Source organism: Oncorhynchus mykiss, chromosome 17 (genome assembly GCF_057628025.1).
Source record: "Oncorhynchus mykiss isolate SJ-2025 chromosome 17, ASM5762802v1, whole genome shotgun sequence".
NCBI lineage: Eukaryota > Metazoa > Chordata > Actinopteri > Salmoniformes > Salmonidae > Oncorhynchus > Oncorhynchus mykiss.
In genome coordinates, this window is record NC_143038.1 from 6,746,951 (window position 1) to 6,772,336 (window position 25,386).

At 43.3% G+C, this 25,386-nt stretch overlaps 1 protein-coding gene across 1 annotated transcript; it reads right to left on the reverse strand.

Annotated features, from left to right (window-relative positions):
* Nucleotides 1-8,261: 8,261 nt before the first annotated feature.
* LOC149975699 (uncharacterized) lies at nucleotides 8,262-18,721 on the reverse strand. Its single transcript, XM_090204638.1, has 2 exons — nucleotides 17,932-18,721; nucleotides 8,262-9,744 (listed from the first exon to the last, which is right to left on the reverse strand). Exons 1-2 carry the CDS (start codon nucleotides 17,982-17,984, stop codon nucleotides 8,745-8,747), a joined length of 1,053 nt encoding a protein of 350 aa, XP_090060764.1. The 5' UTR covers nucleotides 17,985-18,721; the 3' UTR covers nucleotides 8,262-8,744.
* Nucleotides 18,722-25,386: the final 6,665 nt, after the last annotated feature.

A 25,386-nucleotide genomic window follows, 5' to 3' on the forward strand; every position in this document is an offset into this window, starting at 1 on the left:
ATGGAAAGTTACTGAGAGTAGAAACTTCACATTCTGTTCCAAGTTTCTGAGGAGGGAGGCGAAAGGAAATTGTTAGTCTCTGATAAGACAGATGAGGTGAGAGGAAACCCCTGGGAGGGGGACCAGCAAGGCCCACCACAACGTCTCCCCTTTTGCAGTTCTCTCTCACACACACACTTTCACACCCACAAAGGTTTTTGTAACAGGCATGGCTGTGACTACCACAGTGAAAGGAACCAATTAAATTCCTGCCTAGCAACAGAGATGCATGGTTGTCTATGTGTGTAAGGAGTTGACTACACCCATTAGAATGTTATAAATATATGTGCTTGTGTAAACCTGGCTTCGTCTTGGCAGCTGTATGACCCAGCGGCTTTTTCTAGAGGTCCGTGAGTTTTTACTCAGTTTGTTCAGAACCTAACAAGTGTTACCCTGTTTTCCTTTCCAAATGTAAATTAGCACGAGGTATAAATAAAGCGCGTCAAGTCCAGTATGTTCAGTGAAAAATAGGTTAACATTATCGTTTGCTTTTCCTGGAATAGCAAAACCTTTGGTGGATTCCAGGTGACCAAATTAAGTGGAGTGCTTATATATAAAATTATGTATCTAAGAAATGGAAACCAACCCTTATATATCAGAGGAATATTAGAAATCAAGAATGCTACTGTAAATGATGGATATTAGCATCCAAAAATAAATGTATTGCCCTGTTGACGATCAGGTGTAGTAGCGCCCATGGCCTCATTTCATTGGTCTAATTATATTTTCCACTTCCTGGGTGCATAATGACAGGGTGCATTTTGTTCCATTACACTGATTGATGCTCCTGAATTTGCTTCCTGCTGGCTGTTTGTATTGTTATTTTAGTCCTACAGACAGAGTCAGTGGCCTCAGTCAAACTCCATACTAATCTTCTACCATTCAAGTACAATGAAAAGGACACACCTTTCTCAGTGGAGGCTGCTGAGGGGAGGACAGCTCATAATAATGGGTGTCCCGGGGTAAATGGGATGGCATTAAGCACATGGAAACCATACCATTCCACTGATTCTACTCCAGCCATCAACACTAGCCCGTCCTCCTCAATTAAGGTGCTACCAACCTCCTGTGGCATTTCTCGACGGAAGCAAATGTATCTGTCAACTTCACAGAGAAGGCAGTAATTAAAGTAAACAGCTGCAACATCTGCAACATTGTTTGATAAATGGAAAACCCATACATACAGTAACTCAGAGTAGAGTTACTAGCTACTGTATTATCATGTTTAGCTAAACTAGATCCATAGTATTTGTTGTAGGCAGTGTCTTTTATCAGTGTTTGCTCATAGGCTAACAATCATGAAATACAAGGTGCACCTTACCATATGGGCTACAAACATATTAGTATGGACACACAGAAGGCCTAACTATCACAAAGGCCAACAATCATCAAACACCAGATGCACCTGACTAAACTGTCATCATCAAAATCATCATGTTATTTATCACTGGCTTGGTACCAGATATGATCCTATAGCTAAACCATTAGTAAATTAATAGCATATAGGATCCTGCATGTGGCATGCAGGCGGAACCATGTTTCTCCCAATTGAAGTCTATGGTGGCAGCCAGGGGGAGCAGGTCGTTAGGCCAGGCTAGTCTCTCATCACTCTGGACAGTGACATAATGCCACTGTGTGAGCTGAAGCTGCACTCAATCATCAGGCCAATGACATTTTAAAGTCGGAAGCTCATGTGCTCAAGTGAGCTTCATAGTTTCACACTCGCCTCGATAAATCAAAACACACACCAGATCCAGAGCCACTGATGAGGCCTGCCCGGCGACAGTCGAGAGACTGAGAGAGCAAGAGCTGCCAGGGAAACTTCTAAATGGTGGTTGTAGGGTCGAGGATAACATATGTTGGTTCCACTCATCTATTCATGTTGACGGAGGATTTCAATTTAAATCTATACGGCGGGATGTACGTCATTGTGTTCTGAGACTTGTTCAGCTGTGTACTTTAGAATGCAAACGCTGACACGCGCTGCTGAATTTTAAAAGTAGAACGTGGTTTACCAGGAAAGAGAGACAGAAAAAGAGAGTCATGATTGTTGTGCCTGAGCTAGGTTGGTAAACCATGTAAGTATAGCGTGGAGGACGCTGCCACAACTGAAGGTCTGCTAGTTGAATTATTTTTTATTTGCCCTGCACACGAAGAGACAACACACATTATGTTAACCCTTGGCACAGTCCTAGCTCTCAGGCACCTGCGCAAGCACATGGACACTCACTCAAACACTGTCCCAAGTACTCACAAGTTACAATAGAAACCCTAGTTAGCGAGCTTTGTGAAACTTGTTAACATAAATCTTTATATTATCCACATTGTAACAAACTTATGGTAGCATAACAGTACATTGTGTAACATTATGACGGTTTTTATATGAAACATATTCAGAGCCAAGGACAACATACCTTGCTAGCCGAAGGTCAGGCAAAAGAGAACAATAAGGGGGTATGGAAATACAGATAACCCGCGATGGACCAAACCAAAATATACAAAACTTTTCCAATCACATGTATGTACAATATTGATATGAAAAAGTGTACACCAAAGAAAAACATTAGCTATGCAGCTGTAATTAACTAAAAAAAATACACTGAATTAGTATTATTATTGTCAAATTATTAACTTCCCCCCTTGACCTGGCCTATTTGAATTGGTCCTTGTGTGCAACTTGGTGCATAATCTAGGGGAACAACATCACACTGCTACATAAGCATTTGAGAACATGTCAAGGGACTAACGAAAGCACCTGATTATGTACAAGAACAAACCATCACGGCGCATGAGGGCAGGGAGGACGTCGCACAGCATGTGTCATGTCTTCATTTAAGAATAATGTATTCTAATGTGGTTTCAGGGAAAACGCAGAACATTATGAGAGCACAAACATTATCGCATAAGCATATGGTGCGTTGCGGCCCCAAAGAGTGGGCATCCCGCAGTCTGAATCACAATCGAGGCTGCAAGATCTCACGCAGGCCTCTTTTACCAGACAACAACAGCTTTTATATTGTCTGCAGCCAGCCAGTCAGAACATTTACAGATATGACTTGGTCTTTAAAAGAGGAAATCAATTGATTTTATTTTAACATTGGCCATATGACTGATATCTGTTAGATAGGACTATTGGATTTCATATCTGTAGGTGCTTTTTATGAGTGAATGTGAGCATATTACTGTGACTGATACATCGCAAGCTGTCAGTCATGTCTCCACAAGGCACAGTTCATTACTCCTTAGCACAGAGAGACTGACAGTGTACTGGCCAGTCTGACAGTGTCTTGACCAGTCTGACAGTGTCTTGGCCAGAGTGAACCTGTATAGAAGCTGCACTATACAGTATGTGGTCAGTCTCGACAGCCATCCCTTCAATATGGACTCTTTTAGTAGCTGTACATAGATACAGTACATGTTATCACCAACAAATGCTTGTGCACACTGTACTATCACTACCTATTCATTACGGTAGTGGATATGAGGTGATGACTAGGATGACTGTCATTCTGTCCATCATGTCTGGATCATGATTGACATAGAGGAAACAGGGTGGCATAATTTGACTACAGTATGGGTCTTGTGGACGTTTAGCCTACTGTGAGCTCTGTATGAGCCCTGGGATAATGTGTCATTTGCAAGGCAGATGGCAGAATGTGTTAGACTTATGCTTCCAATTAATAACAGGAGGCTTCATTTACAGTGTGATACAGGGCAGCAATCAACTCTACTTATTTGATTAACTTCATACAGTAGCAGATTAAGTATAGAAGGAACTAAAAAGGGATTTCAAGCCAATAGTATCAGAGATTGTCAAGTTTATTGGTGTCATACTTCAGGCTACATACTTGACTTGTTTCTGGGTTTCATTCAAAGTTACACAACTTGATTATTTTTTTCACGAATGTTCTTGCCCTTGTGGTCAAAGATATATAGGAAAAACAAGCCTGCAGTCACAGAAAGGTTATCTAAGGTTCTTCATCTTATCCTGCTTCCTTCTTTCATCTGAACTCTGGAAGCTAGATATCACAACTGACCTCTGTTTCGCCGCCAAATATCCTCATTCATTAAAGGTCCAATATAGTCGTTTTTATCTCAATGTCACCAGGAAGGCCAAAACTCCATCCACCACAGCAGGCCTATGTTTCAGGAAGTCTATTGAAACAGATCTTATATTAAAAGGGCATTGTAATTTTTATCAGTATTATTCCAACCAAATATTGTGGGCAAACTGTATATATAAAACACAACCTTTAACACCCAAACAGCAGAATCTCCTCCCAACTGAAATAGGACATGTGGAGCTATGGAAATGGTAAATGGCGTATTATAGACTCTGTGTCCTGAACAATTACTATAATTTACTTTTACAACACCTAATTAAAAGTCTCCTATGAATTCCTTTAGCATTTATGTACAGTACTCTAAATCAAACCGCACCGGTTGACAGTGCCTTGGCTCTGACTAGAGCGGAAGAGAAGGTGATGGGACAATTTTTTCTGGAATTTATGAAGCCAGGAGAATGCAACGCGGTGGTGCGTTACAGCATCACTCAACAACGAATCTACAACTTAATAATCTTCAGAGGTTGAAAAATGAAACACGCTGCAATGGCAACAGCATGTATTCTCATATAGCATACCGTATCACTAAACATGTAAGTGGAAAATCTAAAGTTGCTAGTAGTATACACTTGCCAAATAAAACAATTATCTCATGAGATGAACTTCAAACTCTAATGGAGCCCACTTTACTGTAAACCAATACCAATTCCCTCTCACATTACGGTGACGTATTACCCACCACCGTCCCCTTGGATCTTAATGGGGCAAACATCTGCACTACCGCTGTACAATAACAAATGATAGCAGCATTAAAATGGCGCTGCAACTGCTTTCCGTTCAGAATGTCACCAAATGTGTCATCTCTGGTGGGGAGGAATGATGGCTGTTGAGCTCAGTCATCTATTCCGCTCGGTTGGATTCGCTCTGCAAACTCGGCGACAACAATCTCCACCTAGAAACCCATCTACCTTTTATAGGTGTAGTTTAGTGGTGTTTGAATAATGTGTGTGGATGTGTAAGTAAGTATATTGCTTCTACATGTCTAGACTGTGAAAAAACGTGGTGATTCACAATGCAAACTAATAATACCCAACTAAGTACTTCGGCTCGGTATGTCTGCATTGTTATCCAATTAGGCATAATTACTCTGTTAAGTGCTATGAGGTAAACACAGAGAAAATGACACTATTAGTACACTGCTAAAGGCAAAATGGAGGTCGGCATTGTCATGACAGTGTGTTTCAAATTAAAGTCCATTAAAGGTGTCCTGAGAGGACCTGCTGGGTCCAGTGAACCGCAAAGGGAGACGACCTGTTGCACCTTCAGCTGACAAATGGGCTGAGCACTAAAGATACCTGCCATGTGGAGGGGCATTGAGCTGAGAAATGCACCACAGTGGAGGAGGAGGAGGAGCAGCCATTTTTATCTCTGGCTCAGCAACACTTTGAAGGGTCGCATCCAGATCTAAGGTGGGTGGGGGAGGGGAGGCCCTGCGGTGGTGGTGGAGTCCATTTTGGATTTAGATCAGCACATACTATTGGTAAATTAATGGACAAGAGTCTGTTTTTATTGTGGAGGAACAATTTGGGGTCTGACTACACAGCACCTTGCTGGTTGCGTCATGACATAGTGGGCTTATGCACTGCAGTGATGGGAGGCTGGGGAGGCCATTTTTGCTCAAGATCAACATCACCTTCGAGGATCAGTTTATGCGGAGGAGTGAAAAGTAAAAGTTTAGTATACACCTGTGGTTGCATTATTTTATGTGGTGCAAACCCTGCAATGGTACAAACTTTATGACAAAATGGCTACCTCACGTCAGCAGTTTCACTCCTCCACATAAACTGATCCTCCTCCTCTTCCACTGTGGTGCATTTCTCAGCTCAATGCCCCTCCAGATGGCAGGTATCTTTAGTGCTACTACCTGGCTACCGGTCTGGGAATGCACATAAGGGGCAGATGTTGCTTCTGCTAACACAACACAATCTCCTTAATCAGAAAAATGGTTTACTGCTCTCTCTGTCTGTACTATAGTGCATCTATTTAAGTCTTGTAGAATGAAGAATCAGTATTGAGCAGCAGAAAGGTGTCAGCCGCGGATTAAAATGACAAGAGATGATCCTGTAAGCGAAAGCGCTCTGGGATTTATAAATTCACTGACTCCTATCAGACAAGGATTGATTTAAACTAGTTTATCTGAAGGAGACTCCAACGACAAGAGCTGAAACCCATCCACAGAAAGGCAATATCCCACATATTACTATTATTACTACAGAATTGGAAATGATAATACATTTTTTATACAGTCAATTTAAATGACAAATGAAGACAAAAAAACTAAAATCCTGAATAATGTATTTTTGTCTACTTCTTTTCTCGCTCTGCAAACTTAGCGGCAATACGATTCCTACCATTTCCTAATTTGTTTTTTGGTAACTGTCTGCCTGGGAGAGGAGATCGGAGGAAAACGATCTATTCTGCTGGAAAGCTAAGCGCCAACAGCCAACATTCGGACACATATATTTGTGGCCTGAGTGTTTTGAAAAGCAAAAACAATGGCAAGCAACAAATGTTGGAAATCACTATTCTTATACTTCCACGTCACCTTGCTCTCTAAGTGTACCGTACCGTTTCCTTCCCACAATTACCTGCATCACACAGTCTAGTATACTACAAAGTAGGTTGTACTGTGACATATTGGAACATTATCTACCATGTTTGTTTCCATGCTCAATACAATACTAAATATAAGAGTACATGGAATATGCCATATTGAAAGGGTGATGTTGCTATATAGTATTTTGTATGGTAGATTACTATTAAACAATAGTTTTGTATTTAAAGCTGGAATACTTAATGGTGAAACTGTGACGCCCGTTTGCAATATTACAACAACAAAGAAGTTACTTCAAAGACAAAAACGCACATTAGAACAGCAGATGATGTACTATGATTTATTTTTACTGCGATGCTGGATGTTCCTCCCCTCTGTTACTTCAACTAAACAAAAGAAATAACAAATGTGCTGGGTGGAACAGTGGCACTGTTTCACCTTATGGTGAGTTCAGATTTACAATAATCTTGGGACAACTGTATATATTTGTATATATAGATATATTGGTTTCTTTCTTCGTGGTGGCACCATCAAGATATTAAAACCCCAACATGCACATTATGAATGCACATGCAGTTGTTAACATGACAACCATCCTGCCATGGACCTCCAATGGGATTTCCTAACACATAGGGAATGAACTAACAGCAACAGCATTATACCACAACCCAAAATGGGCCCTGTCAACTTCAGTCACCCATTACCATTAGTCAACCAGTTGAGTAATTCAAATGACCACATTACGCCAAAGACAACGAAATGGCACGAGGACGAAATGTACGATTTTTTTTAAATAAAAAACTTACGGAAACGAGATTGTGCCCCTACTCTTCAGGACATATGGTAGATTTTCTCTGAGAGAGGATAGGTGGAGACCACATAATGATGAGACACTTAGTTTCACTACTGCACCCAATGTATAGGTTCCTGGGCAAGTTAAGATCATTAGGGGAAATGTGGGGGAGTGGATGGGGGTACGACTAGAGCTGGGGGGAGGTGGAAGGGAAATTACATCAAGGTTTATTCTGGTGAACGCAACACTTTTGAACTATAGGTCTTTGATCCTCCCTCCGCACTATTTGTGCAATGGCATTTTGTGCAATGACGACTCCATATAATTTCACACTCCAATTAGTACATGACTAATGTTGTCCTAAAGAGCAAATCTCTGGGTGACATTGAACAAATACTGATTGTTCTAAACCTCAAGGGAATCAAAGGTTCCCCAAGACCAAATAAAACCGTCATTGAATGTATGTCTAAGTGGAATATATGTGGGAAATCAATTGCAGCTGAGAGTGCATGAAAAAGCATTCTCTGAGCGTTTTGATTGTGGTTGGTTGTTAATGTCATGGCAAAAGTAGATAATTACTCCCAGGTGTGTATCATAACACTACAGGTTAGATATACTGGAATTGACGCTCTGGAAAAGTAATATCAATAATGTACTATTTGTCTTGCTGTCCAAATCTACAGTACATGAGGCAGGTTCGCTGTAACGGTTTTCTTCCTGGGAAGGAGAGGAGGACCAAAATGCAGCGTGGTTAGAGTTCAACATGTTTAATCAAGACCATACACGAGAACAATACAAAATACAAAACAACAATGACACAAAGACAGAAGCATAAACATACAAAACCCCTAGACCAGAATAAACACATAAATCCCCATGTCACACCCTGACTTAACCAAAATAATAAAGAAAACAAAGATAACTAAGGCCAGTGGCGGCTCTGGCGCGGGACGTGGACCCCAACCCACCCTAGTCTTTGTCCGCTTTAGTCTGTTCCTAGGAATGGCGACCCTCGCCGCCGACCTAGGATTGGCAACCCTACTAAAGGGCCCCACTCCACTAAACAAACTCCTCCGGACTGAGGGGCAGCTCAGGACTGAGGGGCAGCTCAGGACTGAGAGGCAGCTCAGGCTGAATGGCGTCTCTGGCGGATCCTGGCTGACTGGCAGCTCTGGAGGATCCTGGCTGACAGGCGGGAGACTCTGGCAGCGCTCTGGACAGGCGGGAGACTTTGTCAGCACTCTGGACAGGCGGGAGGCTCTGGACAGGCGGGAGACTCTGGCAGCGCTCTGGACAGGCGGGAGACTCTGGCAGCGCTCTGGACAGGCGGGAGACTCTGGCAGCGCTCTGGACAGGCGGGAGACTCTGGCAGCGCTCTGGACAGGCGGGAGACTCTGGCAGCGCTCTGGACAGGCGGGAGACTCTGGCAGCGCTCTGGACAGGCGGGAGACTCTGGCAGCGCTCTGGACAGGCGGGAGACTCTGGCAGCGCTCTGGACAGGCGGGAGACTCTGGCAGCGCTCTAGACAGGCGGGAGACTCTGGCAGCGCTCTGCACAGGCGGGAGACTCTGGCAGCTCTGCACAGGCGGGAGACTCTGGCAGCTCTGGACAGGCGAGGCACACTGTAGGCCTGGTGCATGGTGCCGGCACTGGTGGTACTGGGCTCTGGACACGCACAGGAAGCCTGTTGCTGGGGGGCTGCCACCGGAGGGCTGGTGCGTGTAGGTGGCACTGAATAGACCGGACCGTGCAGGTGCACTGGAGCTCTTGAGCACTGAGCCTGCCCAACCTTACCTGGCTCGATGCCCACTCTAGCCTGGCCGATACGAGGAACTGGTATGTACCGCACCGGGCTATGCACCCGCACTGGAGACACCGTGCGCTCCACAGCATAACACGGTGCCTGCCCGATCCCTCTCGCTCTCCGGTAAGCACAGGAAGTTAGCGCAGGTCTCCTACCTGGCTTCGGCATACTCCCTGTGTGCCCCCCCCAATACATTTTTGGGGCTGACTCTCTGCTGCCGTGCTGCCTCTTCAAACCGCCGCCTCTCCGCTTTGGCTGCCTCCAGCTCTGCCTTGGGGTGGCGATATTCCCCCGGCTGCGTCCAGGGTCCATCTCCATCCAGTATCTCCTCCCAAGTCCAATAGTCCTGATTGCGCTGCTCCTCCTGCCGCTGCCTGTCACCACACTGCTTGGTCCTGTTTTGGTGGGTGATTCTGTAACGGTTTTCTTCCTGGGAAGGAGAGGAGGACGAAAATGCAGCGTGGTTAGAGTTCAACATGTTTAATCAAGACCATACACGAGAACAATACAAAATACAAAACAACAAAAGTGAAAACCGAAACAGTCCTATCTGGTGCAATGACACAAAGACAGGAGACAATCACCCACAAAATACCCAAAGAACATGGCTGCCTACCCAAGAATACCCAAAGAACATGGTTCCCAGTCAGAGACAATGACAGACAGCTGCCTCTAATTGGGAACCAATCTAGGCAACCATAGACATACAAAACTACCTAGAAAGGAAACAGCCCCATAAACATACAAAACCCCTAGACCAGGAAAAAACATAAAAATCCCCCATGTCACACCGTGACCTAACCAAAATAATAAAGAAAACAAAGATAACTATGGCCAGGGCATGACATTCGCCCAGGTTTAGTATCTGGAAGTATCTGGAAGTTTTATCACAGACCCACGCTGCACTACTGCAACAATGTATAGTATTATTATTATCTCCTGTATCAAGAAAGTATAGTCCAACCCAGTATAGTCCAACTCCAGTGTAGTCCAAATCCAGTGCAGTCCAACTCCAGTATAGACCAACTCCAGTCCACTGCTTTAATAATCCCCAATTTCTAACAGATGATGAGGAAACTGCTGGCTGGCAGCTTCAAATGACCATAAACATTAATGGCTTCAAAATGGCCGCCCCTTTCACTATCGCTCTCCCTCAGAGGGAGACTTTATCATACTGATAAACAAGAAAAAAAGGCAGAGTGGGTTATGACCGTGACGTATGAAAGTGGAGCCGGCCATAGAACGAGGCTAAGAGGTGAGGTTCAGCAAGAGGCAGAATCCATCATGTTGACCATTTTGGAAGGATGGCAGCTCTGGCACTGATACCCAGCAGATCCTATTTGCAAAGGTAAATGTCAGCCTTGTCCCTTGCCAAGATACTGAGATACACACTCTGACTTCTGTCTGTGACGGAGGAGAAGAGGGGGATCAAAAGGCAGGGACAGGGTGAAACAAGAGAGGGAGTGGGAGAAGTGTAATAAAGTGTCAGATCACCGCCAGTGCAAGTTCAGGGAAGGGACGTATGCAAACCGTGTTTTCTCCCTCACTGTCACTGTAATATGGGCCAAGATGTTTAATTGAAAATAAGTGATTTTGACCCAGTGCAAAAGAGATCTCAGATAGTTGGGGGTTTGGAGGGTAAACTGAGAGAAAGAAGTGAGAATATTCTGGAGGCCCAGTTTCAAAACAGATAAACAAACTGATCAAACTGATCAAGATAATTTGCTGCAAGCAACAAATAACAGCAGAAGTCAAATAAAGGTTATTAATCAACCTACCAGGGTGTTTACAAACACTACAGGAACAAGATCATCCACATGTGTCGATCACATTGTTACTAATGCTGTAGAACTTTTTCTAAATCTGTCTCCATACCCATTGGATGCAGTGATCACAATATAGTTGCTATTTCCAGTAAAGTCAAAGTTCCAACAGCTGGGCATAAAATAGTGTATAAGAGATCATATAAAACATTTTGCTGTGACTCTTATGTGGATGATGTTAAAAATATTTGTTGGTCTGATGTGATTAATGAGGAGCATCCAGACGCTGCACTTGATGAATTTATGAAACTGCTTCTTTCAATTATTGATAAACATGCACCTGTTAAGAAACTGACTGTTAGAACTGTTAAGGCGCCATGGATTGATGAGGAATTGAACAACTGCATGGTTGAAAGAGATGTGGCAAAAGGAGTGGCTAATAAGTCTGGCTGAACATCTGACCGGCTTACTTACTGCCGTTGAGAAATTATGTGACTAAACTCAACAAAAAGAAGAAAAAACGTTATTATGAAGCCAAGATTAATGATATAAAGAATGAAGGAAAAAAACTTTAAATGGAATTATGGGCAGAAAGACAAACTCCATCTTTCATCAAATCAGATGGCTTATTCATCACAAAACCATTTGATGTTGTGTAATTCCCGGGGTGTAGTGGAGGAAGGAGTCAGACACAGGAGACAGAGAGTTCAGAGTAGGCTACTTCTTCATACACCGACCAGGTGAAAACAGACGCCACTCAAAACAAATGCCCCAAAACACAGGGGAACTAAACAGTCCCAAAAACCAGCTCACGTACACGAACAACCGTGACATACATGCGTGTACAAAGAGTACACAAAAACAATCCCGCACACCCAGCAGGCGGGCCGGCTGGCTAATAAAGCCCAACTAATAAACCGAATTAACAACAGGTGTAACTAATAAACAGACAAGGAGGGGGAGGAAAAGATCAGTGGTAGCTAGTAGGCCGGTGACGACGCCCGCCGAGCGTCACCCGAACGGGAAGTGGAGCCACCTTCGGTAGGAGTCGTGGCGTGTTTGCAATTATTTTAATGATTATTTCATTGGCAAAGTGGGCAAACTTAGGCAGGAAATGCCAACAACAAACAGTGAGCAATTGTATTCATGCATAAAAAACTAATAATGAAAGAAATGGATTCCAAGTTTGAATTTTGGAAAGTTAGTGAGGGAGAGGTGGAAAAGTATTGTTATTGATCAATAATGACAAACCTCCTGCCATTGACAACTTCAATGGAAAGCTACTGAGGATGGTAGCTGACTCTATAGCCACCCCTAGCTGTCATATTTTTAATCTGAGCCTAGAAGAAAGTCTTTGTCCTCAGGCCTGGAGGGAAGCCAAAGTAAAACCGCTATCCAAGAGTGGTAAAGTGGCCTTTACTGGTTCTAACAGCAGACCTATACGCTTGCTGCAAGCTCTTAGCAAACTGTTGGGAAAAAATTGTGTTTGACCAAATACAATGTTATTTCTCTGTAAACAAATTAACAACAGTCTTTCAGCATGCTTATAAAGAAGGGCACTCAACATGTACTGCACTGACACAAATTACTGATGATTGGTTGAAAGAAATTGATAATAAGAAGATTGTGGGAGCTGTACTGTTAGATTTCAGTGCAGCCTTTGATATTATTGACCATAACCTGTTGTTGAAAAAACATTTGTGCTATGGCTTTTCAACCTCTGCCATATCGTAGATTCAGAGCTATCTATCCAATAGGACTCAAAGTTTACGGGCTATGGTCCTTTTTTCAGAATTTCCGCCTGACTGACGTGCCCAAAGTAAACTGCCTATTACTCAGGCCCAGAAGCCAGGATATGAATACAATTGGTATCATTGGATAGAAAACACTTTGAAGTTTGTAGAAATGTTAAAATAATATATGAGACTATAACACAAATACAAAGAACATTTAGAATTATTTTTTTTGAGATCCCATGCTATTTCATTGGAAAGCTATGGGTCCTATGCAATTCCAGCTCCCAGATTGCAATTCCTATGGCTTCCACTAAATATCAACAGTCTTTGTTCAAGGTTTCAGGCTTGTTTCTTCCAAAACTAGGAAGAATTTTGAGTTTTGATACCGGGAGTCACAGTTGGAAATCAGTCAGTGGGTGTGCGACGAAGAGGACGCGCACTTACTCATTTTACTTTTCTATTGAACATACTTCTTTCCGTTTGAAATATTAAAATATTAAAGACGCTACCATCCCACATATCCCAGAAAGGTTAAAAAGTTTAGCGGTAGCTTTTTGGATTCCTTTGTCTGCAAGTTGAACAAGTGGATTACTGAAATTGATGGTGCCAACTAAACATACTTTTTGGGATATAAAGAAGGATTTTATCTAACAAAACGACCATGCATGTTGGAGCTGGGACCCTTGGGATTGCAAACAGAGGAAGATTTTCAAAAAGTAAGTGATCATTTAATTGCTATTTGTGATTTTATGAAGCCTGTGCTGGATGAAAAATATCTTGATGTGGGGCGCCGTCCTCAAACAATTGCATGGTATGCTTTCACTGTAAAGCCTATTGTAAATCGGACAATGCAGTTAGATTAACAAGACTTTAACTTTTTATGGCTGCAGGGCCACTCGTAGCAAGCTAGAGCGCGTGCTACGAGTGGGTGCTGCTATGGTGACCAGTGAGCTGAGATAAAGCGGGGCTTTACCTAGCAGAGACTTGTAGATAACCTGTAGCCAGTGGATATGGCAACAAGTATGAAGCGAGGGCCAACCAACGAGAGCATACAGGTCGCAATGGTGGGTAGTGTATGGGGCTTTGGTGACAAAACGGATGGCACTGTGACAGACTGCATTCAGTTTGTTGAGTACAGTGTTGGAGGCTATTTTATAGATGACATCACCGAATTTGAGGATCGGTAGGATGGTCAGTTTTACGAGGGTATGTTTGGCAGCATGAGTGAAGGATGCTTTGTTGCGATAAAGGAAGCCGATTCTAGATTTAATTTGGATTGGAGATGCTTAATGTGAGTCTGGAAGGAGAGTTTACAGTCTAACCAGACACCCAGGTATTTGTAGTTGGTATTTGTAGTTGTCCATGTAAGTCAGAGCCGTCCAGAGTAGTGATGCTGGACGGGCGAGCAGGTGCGGGCATTTACTTTTACTTGCTTTTAAGAGCAGTTGGAGGCCACGGAAGGAGAGTTGTATGGCATTGAAGCTCGTCTGGAGGTTAGTTAACACAGTGTCCAAGGAGGGGCCAGAAGTATACAGAATGGTGTCATCTGCGTAGAGGTGGATCAGAGAATCACCAGCAGCAAGAGCAACATCATTGATGTATACAGAAAAGAGAGTCGGCCCGAGAATTGAACCTTGTGGCACACCCATAGAGACAGTCAGAGGTCCAGACAACAGGCCCTCCGATTTGACACACTGAACTCTATCAGAGAAGTAGTTGGTAAACCAGGCGAGGCAATCATTTGAGAAACCAAGGCTGTCAGGTCTGCCAATAAGAATGTTGTGATTGACAGAGTCGAAAGCCTTGGCCAGGTCGAAGAATACGGCTGCAGAGTAATGTCTCTTATCGATGTCGTTTATGATGTCGTTTAAAACCTTGAGCGTGGCTGAGGTGCACCCATGACCAGCTCTGAAACCAGATTACATGGCGGAGAAAGTATGGTGGGATTCAAAATGGTCAGTAATCTGTTTGTTAACTTGGCTTTCGAAGACCTTAGAAAGACAGGGTAGGATAGATATAGGTCTGTAGCAGTTTGGGTCTAGAGTGTCACCCCCTTTGAAAAGGGGGATGAACGCGGCAGCTTCCCAATCTTTGGGATTCTCAGACGATACGAAAGAGAGGTTGAACAGGCTAGTAATAGGGGTTGCAACAATTTCAGCAGATAATTTTAGAAAGAGAGGGTCCAGATTGTCTAGCCCGGCTGATTTGTAGGGGTCCAGATTTTGCAGCTCTTTCAGAACATCTGCTATCTGGATTTGGGTAAAGGAGAAATGGTGGGGGCTTTGGCGGGTTGCTGTGGAGGGTGCCGGGCAGTTGACCGGGGTAGGGGTAGCCATGTGGAAAGCATGGCCAGCCGTAGAAAAATGCTTATTGAAATTCTCAATTATAGTGGATTTATCGATGGTGACAATGTTTCCTAGCCTCAGAGCAGTGGGCAGCTGGGAGGAGGTGCTCTTATTCTCCAAGGACTTTACAGTGTCCCAGAACTTTCCTAACTTCCCTGAAAAGTAGCATGTCATGGGGGCTATTCGATGCTAATGCAGAACGCCACAGGATTATTTTTGTGCTGGTCAAGGGCAGACAGGTCTGGCGTGAACCAAGGACTATATAGATTCCTGGTTCAACATTTTTTGAGAGGGGCATGCTTATTTAAGATGGTTAGGAAGGCACTTTTAAAGAATAGCCAGGCATCATCTACTGACCGGATGAGGTCAATGTCATTCCAGGATACCCCGGCCAGGTCGATTAGAAAGACCTGCTCGCAGAAGTGTTTCAGGGAGCGTTTGACAGTGATGAGGGGTGGTCGTTTGGTCGCAGACCCATTACGGATGCAGGCAATGAGGCAGTGATCACTGAGATCTTGATTGAAAACAGCAGAGGTGTATTTGGAGGGCGAATTAGTTAGGATGACATCTATTCGAGGGTGTCCGTGTTTACTGAGTTGGGGTTGTACCTGGTAGGTTCATTGATAATTTGTGTGAGATTTAGGGCATCAAGCTTAGTTTGTAGGATGGCTGGGGTGTTAAGCATGTCCCAGTTTAGGTCACCTAGTAGCACGAGCTCAGAAGATATGGGGGGCAATCAGTTCACATATAGTATCGAGGGAACAGCTGGGGGCAGAGGGAGGTCTATAGTAAGCGGCAACAGTGAGAAACTTGTTTCTGGAAAGCTGAATTTTTAGAAGTAGAAGCTCATCATCATGAAGTGCTTTGAGAGACTAGTCAAGGACCATATCACCTCCACCCTACCTGACACCCTAGACCCCACTCCAATTTGCTTACCGCCCAAATAGGTCCACAGACGATGCAATCTCAACCACACTGCACACTGCACAAACCCATATGTACAAGAGGAATACCTATGTGAGAATGCTGTTCATCGACTACAGCTCAGCATTTAACACCATAGTACCCTCCAAACTCGTCATCAACCTCGAGACCCTGGGTCTCGACCCTGGGTCTCGACCCCGCCCTGTGCAACTGGGTACTGGACTTCCTGACAGGCCGCCCCCAGGTGGTGAGGGTAGGTAACAACATCTCCACCCCACTGATCCTCAACACTGGGGCCCCACAAGGGTGCGTTCTGAGCCCTATCCTGTACTCCCTGTTCACTCACGACTGCGTGGCCACACACGCCTCCAACTCAATCATCAAGTTTGCGGACGACACAACAGTGGTAGGCTTGATTACCAACAACGACGAGACGGCCTACAGGGAGGAGGAGAGGGCCCTCGGAGTGTGGTGTCAGGAAAATAACCTCACACTCAACGTCAACAAAACTAAGGAGATGATTGTGGACTTCAGGAAACAGCAGAGGGAACACCCCCCTATCCACATCGATGGGACAGTAGTGGAGAGGGTAGTAAGTTTTAAGTTCCTCGGCGTACACATCACAGACAAACTGAATTGGTCCACCCACACCGACAGCATCGTGAAGAAGGCGCAGCAGCGCCTCTTCAACCTTAGGCACCAAAAGCACTCACAAACGTCTACAGATGCACAATCGAGAGCATCCTGGCGGGCTGTATCACCGACCGGTACGGCAACTGCTCCGCCCACAACCGTAAGGCTCTCCAGAGGGTAGTGAGGTCTGCACAACGCATCACCGGGGGCAAACTACCTGCCCTCCAGGACACCTACATCACCCGATGTCACAGGTAGGCCATAAAGATCAACAACCACCCGAGCCACTGCCTGTTCACCCCGCTATCATCCAGAAGGCGAGGTCAGTACAGGTGCATCAAAGCTGGGACCGAGAGACTGAAAAACAGCTTTTATCTCAAGGCCATCAGACTGTTAAACAGCCACCACTAACATTGAGTGGCTGCTGCCAACACACTGACTCAACTCCAGCCACTTTAATAATGGAAATTGATGGGAATTGATGTAAAATATATCACTTGCCACTTTAAACAATGCTACTTAATATAATGTTTACACACCCTACATTATTCATCTCGCATGAATACGTATATACTGTACTCTATATCATCTACTGCATCTTTATGTAATACATGTATCACTAGCCACTTAAACTATGCCACTTTGTTTACATACTCATCTCATATGTATATACTGTACTCGATACCATCTACTGCATCTTGCCTATGCCGCTCTGTACCATCACTCATTCATATATCTTTATGTACATATTCTTTATCCCCTTACACTTGTGTGTATAAGGTAGTAGTTTTGGAATTGTTATTTAGATTACTCGTTGGTTATTACTGCATTGTTGAACTAGAAGCACAAGCATTTCGCTACACTCGCATTAACATCTGCTAACCATGTGTATGTGACAAATAAAATTTGATTTGATTTCAAATTGTTTAGGTACAGACTTAGAAAGTAATACAGAACTCTGCAGGCTATCTTTGCAGTAGATTGCAACACCGCCCCCTTTGGCAGTTCTATCTTAGCGGAAAACGTTATAGTTAGCAATGGAGATTTCAGGGATTTTGGTGATTTTCCTAAACCAGGATTCAGACACGGCTAAGACATCTGGGTTGGCAGAGTGTGCTAAAGCAGTGAGTAAAACAAACTTAGGGAGTAGGCTTCTAATGTTAACATGCATGAAACCAAGGCTTTTACGTTTACAGAAGTCAACAAATGAGAGCACCTGGGGGGTGGGAGTGGAGCTAGGCACTGCAGGACCTGGATTAACCTCCACATCACCAGAGGAACAGAGGAGAAGTTAGGATAAGGGTATGGCTAAAGGCTATACGAACTGGCCGTCTATCACGTTCAGAACAGAGAGTAAAAGGAGCAGGTTTCTGGGCACGATAGCATAGATTCAAGGCATAGTGTACAGACAAAGGTACGGTAGGATGTGAGTACATTGGAGGTAACCTATGCATTGAGTAATGAAGAGAGAGATAGTCTCTAGAGTTGTTTAAACCAGGTGATGTCATCGCATATGTAGGAGGTGAAACAACATGGTTGGTTAAGGCATATTGAGCAGGGCTAGAGGCTCTACAGTGAAATAAGACAGTAATCACTAAGCAGGACAGTAATGGAGAAGGCATATTGATATTAGAGAGAGGCATGCGTAGCCAATTGAACATATGGGTCCAGTAAGTGGTTGGTCTGGCTGGGGACATGGCGATTTAGACAGTTAGCAGGCTAACAAGCTAACATTTAGTAGGCCGGAGCTAAACAAGCTTGCAGCTAGTAGACCAGGGCAAGCTAGCAGTTAGCAGGCCGGGTTAGCAAGCAAGCAGTTAGCATGGGCTAGCAGTTAGTATACCAGGGAAAGTTAGCAGTTAGCAGGCCGTGTTAGCTAGCAAGCAGTTAGCAAGGGTTAACAGTTAGCAGACTGCGCAGGCAAGCTAGCAGTTAGCAGACCAGGGCCCGGCAGTTTAGCAGTTAGCAGACTGGGTTAGCAAGGGCTAGAAAGTTAGCCTTTGGTGGGGGGGGGGGGGGGGGGGGGCGTCGCGATGGGGGTAAGTCTGTTTTTGCCCTCTCCGTGCGGTGACGTCGATAGACCAGTCGTGGAATTAGTAGGGTTCCAAGTAGCTCTAGGTAGCTAGCAGGCCGATATTGTAGCCCAGGAGTATGCTTCGATGGTAGCACAGGAGCCCTGGCCGGGCTAGTTTCAAGCTAAATTGGTGCCACTCTGGGATGGAAACTCTAGCCAGGAGTAGTCATCCGGGATTGCTGTTAAATAGTTGTGAAGATCTAGATGAAAATGTTCAGTTTGCGGTAGGAATCCGGGGATAAAAATAACAGGTCCATTATGCTCTGGTTAGTCACGTTGTTCGAACTGGCGAGAGCTTTCCAAGGTGAAGGTTAGCTGATGACTGCTGGCAATGGTTTGCTGACGGATACCTAGCTGGCTAGCTTCATTTGAGGGATTCCAGATCCGAAGTAAATATAAATACTTTAGGAAAAAAAAGCAGATCCACGCCACATTGGGTGAGGCGGGTTGCAGGAGAGTATTTAGATGATGAGGTTTAGCAAAATATTTTAAAGGATATAAGCCGAAAAATATGTAAAACGACATATACAAGGGACAGGACAAGGACGTCTGACTGCTACGCCATCTTGGATCAAGGAAGTGCATGGTATGCTTTCACTGTAAAGCCTATTGTACAGTGCTTTGCGAAAGTATTCGGCCCCCTTGAACTTTGCGACCTTTTGCCACATTTCAGGCTTCAAACATAAAGATATAAAACTGTATTTTTTTGTGAAGAATCAACAACAAGTGGGACACAATCATGAAGTGGAACGACATTTATTGGATATTTCAAACTTTTTTAACAAATCAAAAACTGCGTGCAAAATTATTCAGCCCCCTTAAGTTAATACTTTGTAGCGCCACCTTTTGCTGCGATTACAGCTGTAAGTCGCTTGGGGTATGTCTCTATCAGTTTTGCACATAGAGAGACTGACATTTTTTCCCATTCCTCCTTGCAAAACAGCTCGAGCTCAGTGAGGTTGGATGGAGAGCATTTGTGAACAGCAGTTTTCAGTTCTTTCCACAGATTCTCGATTGGATTCAGGTCTGGACTTTGACTTGGCCATTCTAACACCTGGATATGTTTATTTTTGAACCATTCCATTGTAGATTTTGCTTTATGTTTTGGATCATTGTCTTGTTGGAAGACAAATCTCCGTCCCAGTCTCAGGTCTTTTGCAGACTCCATCAGGTTTTCTTCCAGAATGGTCCTGTATTTGGCTCCATCCATCTTCCCATCAATTTAACCATCTTCCCTGTCCCTGCTGAAGAAAAGCAGGCCCAAACCATGATGCTGCAGTGGGGATGGTGTGTTCAGCGTGTTGCTTTTACACCAAACATAACGTTTTGCATTGTTGCCAAAAAGTTCAATTTTGGTTTCATCTGACCAGAGCACCTTCTTCCACATGTTTGGTGTGTCTCCCAGGTGGCTTGTGGCAAACTTTAAACAACACTTTTTATGGATATCTTTAAGAAATGGCTTTCTTCTTGCCACTCTTCCATAAAGGCCAGATTTGTGCAATATACGACTGATTGTTGTTCTATGGACAGAGTCTCCCACCTCAGCTGTAGATCTCTGCAGTTCATCCAGAATGATCATGGGCCTCTTGGCTGCATCTCTGATCAGTCTTCTCCTTGTATGAGCTGAAAGTTTAGAGGGACAGCCAGGTCTTGGTAGATTTACAGTGGTCTGATACTCCTTCCATTTCAATATTATCGCTTGCACAGTGCTCCTTGGGATGTTTAAAGCTTGGGAAATCTTTTTGTGTCCAAATCCGGCTTTAAACTTCTTCACAACAGTATCTCGGACCTGCCTGGTGTGTTCCTTGTTCTTCATGATGCTCTCTGCGCTTTTAACGGACCTCTGAGACTATCACAGTGCAGGTGCATTTATACAGAGACTTGATTACACACAGGTGGATTGTATTTATCATCATTAGTCATTTAGGTCAACATTGGATCATTCAGAGATCCTCACTGAACTTCTGGAGTGAAAGTAAAGGGGCTGAATAATTTTGCACGCCCAATTTTTCAGTTTTTGATTTGTTAAAAAAGTTTGAAGTATCCAATAAATGTCGTTCCACTTCATGATTGTGTCCCACTTGTTGTTGATTCTTCACAAAAAAATACACTTTTATATCTTTATGTTTGAAGCCTGAAATGTGGCAAAAGGTCGCAAAGTTCAAGGGGGCCGAATACTTTCGCAAGGCACTGTAGTTCATTTCCCCCCACCTTCTGATGTTCCCAGAATCTCTATGTTAACCAAGGGGTTTTCAAGGGCCAAGGGCTACGTGTGCTTTAAAAAAAATGCATGTAGTGCTGTCCTTGAGCTGTTCTTGTCTAATGATGTTCTGTATTATGCCATTCTGTATTATGTTTCATGGTTTGTGTGGACCCCAGGAAGAGTAGCAGCTGCCTTTGCAACAGCTAATGCTGATCCTAATAAAATTCCAAATACCAAAAAACACCTCTAACTGAAATAAATGTTTTTTTAATATGAATTCAATCATCCTTGAATCAAAGTCAATCTCTATTTTCTCCCAGTCTTTAATTCATCATCTTCACTCCCACTCCCTCTCCCTGTCACACACACACACACACACACACACATACCATCCTTCCTTCCCACATGCACACACAACACACAGACCTCTTCTACACACACCGTATCCCACCCACATGACTTGACAGCTGAATACCAATAAACTGACAGCTCCCCCACATAAAGGTTATGACGCCACTGAAATATCAAAGCCTTCAGGTGAGTGGATAGAAATTCTAAATACACCCTGTGGACGTGTGGTCTTCACCAAGGGCAAGGAGGGCTACTCATAAGACATAACCCAATACCCAATAACCCAGTATCTGTATGAAGGTAGCCTGCCTTAGCCTTGCAACTGGGGCTTGGAATGCAATACAGAAGCTGCCCACCCTAAAAAAAAGGATGTCATACCCACTTTCAGTCGGGTACAAAATATTTGACACCCTTGATGAAGATGAGCAAAAAATAAATAATACAAATACTGAGCTATTCAACAACAAAAAAGGGCAGTGATATGGTGTGCATGGCCAAAGGGCTCTATTTTCATGTCATCTGACCGTAGCACAGGTTCCAATTCAGGTGCCAATACCATTTAGCAATCTCTAGGCGTTTACATTTGTTGGATGACAAGAAAATATATCTCTTTGGCCACGTACACAAGTAGGGGGTTTGGTGTCTAAAGAAAGATGCATATGAAGGGAAGAACCCCATACCTGTAAAATATGGTGGGGGATCTTTGATGACATGGGGATATTTGGCATCCACTGGTCCTGTAACACTTGTTAATGACAACGGCATCATGAACTTTACCCAGTACCAGGACATTTTAGCCAAAAACATGGCTGCCTCTACTAGGAGGCTGAAACCTTGCCACTATTTGATCTTTCAGCAAGACAATAGCCACACATAAAAATCCTCAAAGAAATGGTTAATTGCAATAGCCATCTCAGTCTCCAGACTTGAACCCCATTGTGATTTGAATTGAAGTGGCAGTCCATCAACTGGGGCTGTAAACTCAATATAAATAGGCTGACACATGCTGAAAAACCAAAAGGATGTCACACCTCCACAATATCACCAAAGGAACACAGGTGTATGGCAAGAGAGGCCTAACAACGACAGAAAGTTGCATTTCTTACACACGCTACAATCTGTTTCCTTGTTGTTGGCACATTGGCTGCTCCCTCCTCTCTCTATTTAATAGCACACTTCCAAACATCTGCTGTTGTGGCAATGTGTATCTGCTATTCCATTAAAAGAGTAACTTCTATCAGTTTACGCTCTCTATCTCTCCTCGCCATGAAGCTGCCTTCACTTCGCTGTATCCATAATTTCCCTTTGATTTCAGTCCACTGTTCTCTCCGCTTCAAAAACACCTTCTCCAGCTTTATCCTCACCAGGAAGGCACCCCTCCACAACACCTTCTCCAGCTTTATCCTCACCAGGAACAACCCACTCCACAACACCATTTAGTTATATTTTATTGTATTATAATCTTTTGGGCTTTAAGCCATCCTTCCCCCACTTGACTAATGACACTAATCCTGCTATCTATAACAGTCAACAAACCTAATGCAGGCAAGGGGCCAATCAAATCCCCATATGCAATGTAGGGCAAGTGAGTCAGAGACTGGAGAAGTCACAAATAAACCTGAGATAAACTAACGCTTTATTCCAGCAGTGCTGTCTGGCTATACTGATTGTTTCCCCCAGTGGCAGGAATGACAACTAACCTCATAATGAGTTGTCTGACATTTGTTTTAAATGGGGCATAGGGGGTATGTTGGGTTGCCTGAAATGTAATTGTGGTGCTGGGTGACTAGGCTGCAAATAGTGTATGCAGGTAATTGACTCAAACTCATTGTTGTGATTTTATTGTATTTTTTTTTTTATGGGTGGGGGAGGGGGTGTTGGTAACTGTGATTGACTATGCAAAGAAACTTTAACTTGTTTCTGTTGATACATCTGAAGTGGAAAGTTCTTTGCTCACTTTTTTCAAAGGTTGAAAGGAAGTGTGAATAAATACATCTCCAACATGTCAACTATCTAAGAGCAGCATGATTTGGTTGTTGTACCGAATGCGGTGAACTGATGTTCTTCATCTGACATTGTGTGCCTGACTGGGAGACAACAGGGGGCTGACGGGAACATTCTTTGGGAAAAACAAAGTTATGTCAGCCACCTGGGGTTCTCCTCTTGACATACACAAAACTAAATGATATGAACATTAATTGTTGCAATTATGAGACTGGTCCACCCAACAGTCTTGATTGTTGGGCCGAGCAGCCTAACTGATTATGAAAAAACAGATCTTATATAGGACCACCAATAAGCCACCTTGGGTTCATCCTGTGGTCATCTGCCTCTGGTATTATTTCCCAGACGCAAGAACAAATATTTGTGCAATTAAGAATCATGTCTTTGTGGAATGATCTTAGTTACCACAGTGGTAGGAATCCTAATTCTATGCTAGGAATAACACCGTCTCTACTTTCAGTGAAAATGTTCATGTTTTGCTGCACATTTGATTTGAAATGTGACTCTCAAGAAAGCAAGAACAGAGCAAGATCTGTAAAACTCAATCATATTAGGAACACAAATATACAGTAGGTGTTGAGTACAATTATGTAAATTAAAGGAGTAAAGCAGACATTTTCATCACAGTTCATTTACTCTCAAAACAGAAATATGCCTAAAAAGCATTTCCACTATATAGAACCATGGCCTATTTTCTCAAAGTAATCCATAGATGTATTGATTAATGAGACATACATAGCTCAAATATGCTTTCTCTTTGTGATTCAATGCAATAAGACATTAACCTAACACCTGGCTTGAATGATAGCAAACTACTAAACCCAGACAGAAAAAAGAGAATGGGAAGCGTGACTTGGATAGTGTCACAGCCCAAACGATTTTGTTTTCTTTCCCTGCAACAGATTTGAATTGGAAAAAACAGCAGTGCATTTGCCAATGACAAAAATAACACCCTCTTTCCCCAGTTTTAACTAGGAATCTTCCCCACCCCTGTTTCCCAAGCTTTAACTAGGAATCCTCCGAGGTGGTGATTTAGATACATTGGTTTTCATTAAGAGTCAGTAAACAAATTGCGGATTCTGTGCCAGTTTTTCTCTTTTTTTTTTCATACATTTTTTTTTGGGGGGCCTGACCTTGCCATTCATTACCCTCACTGAGGGACAAGGGACGGCGAAGGGGCCCCTCTATTCCTCCTAAGTTCTAAGGCCCTATCACATGAAATGTATAATTTGTAAGGTCAGGTCTAATCATTTTCCATAATGTCGTATTAAGCAACAGCATTTATTATGAGTGGAAAATGCATTTCACCATGCATTTTTTTAATATTCTGTCAGAACCTTTCTCTCTGTCTCACCACTTAGAGGGGAAAGTGGAAATGCTAGAAGTCCTTGAAGGGTCTGGGTGGATCAATGTTTCTTCACCACTGAACAGGGAGACACTGAACATTTCTCAACTCTCCAATAATAATTTAAGCGAGTCCTTTTCAACCAGGCTTCCTTTATATTTACTGTAATACACTGCATGTTAAAACCTATCTCTATTGAGGGCTTGTTGTATAGCTGCACTCAGTATATCCACTATATCACTGTTGCATTTATTGGAAGGCGTAATTAACTGCCAAAGATGAGTCATAAACCAACCTGATTTAACTTCCTGCATGGAAAATATGATTTGCCATGTGACATATTCAAGAATAAACCCTATTCAAATATAATTTATCTTACAAAATGTAGAACAATTTGACTAAACTGTACTAAAAGCCTTCTCATAACCCATCTCTCAGTAGATTCTGAGATTTTTTTTATGTAGATCCATATGGATATGGGCATGTCCATCTGTTCCTGAATCAGTTTTAACAGGCACTAAGTTCCACAAGGGGAGCTCAAATCAAATCAAATCAAATAAAATGTTATTTGTCACATACACATGGTTAGCAGATGTTAATGCGAGTGTAGCGAAATGCTTGTGCTTCTAGTTCCGACAATGCAGTAATAACCAACAAGTAATCTAACTAACAATTCCAAACTACTGTCTTGTAC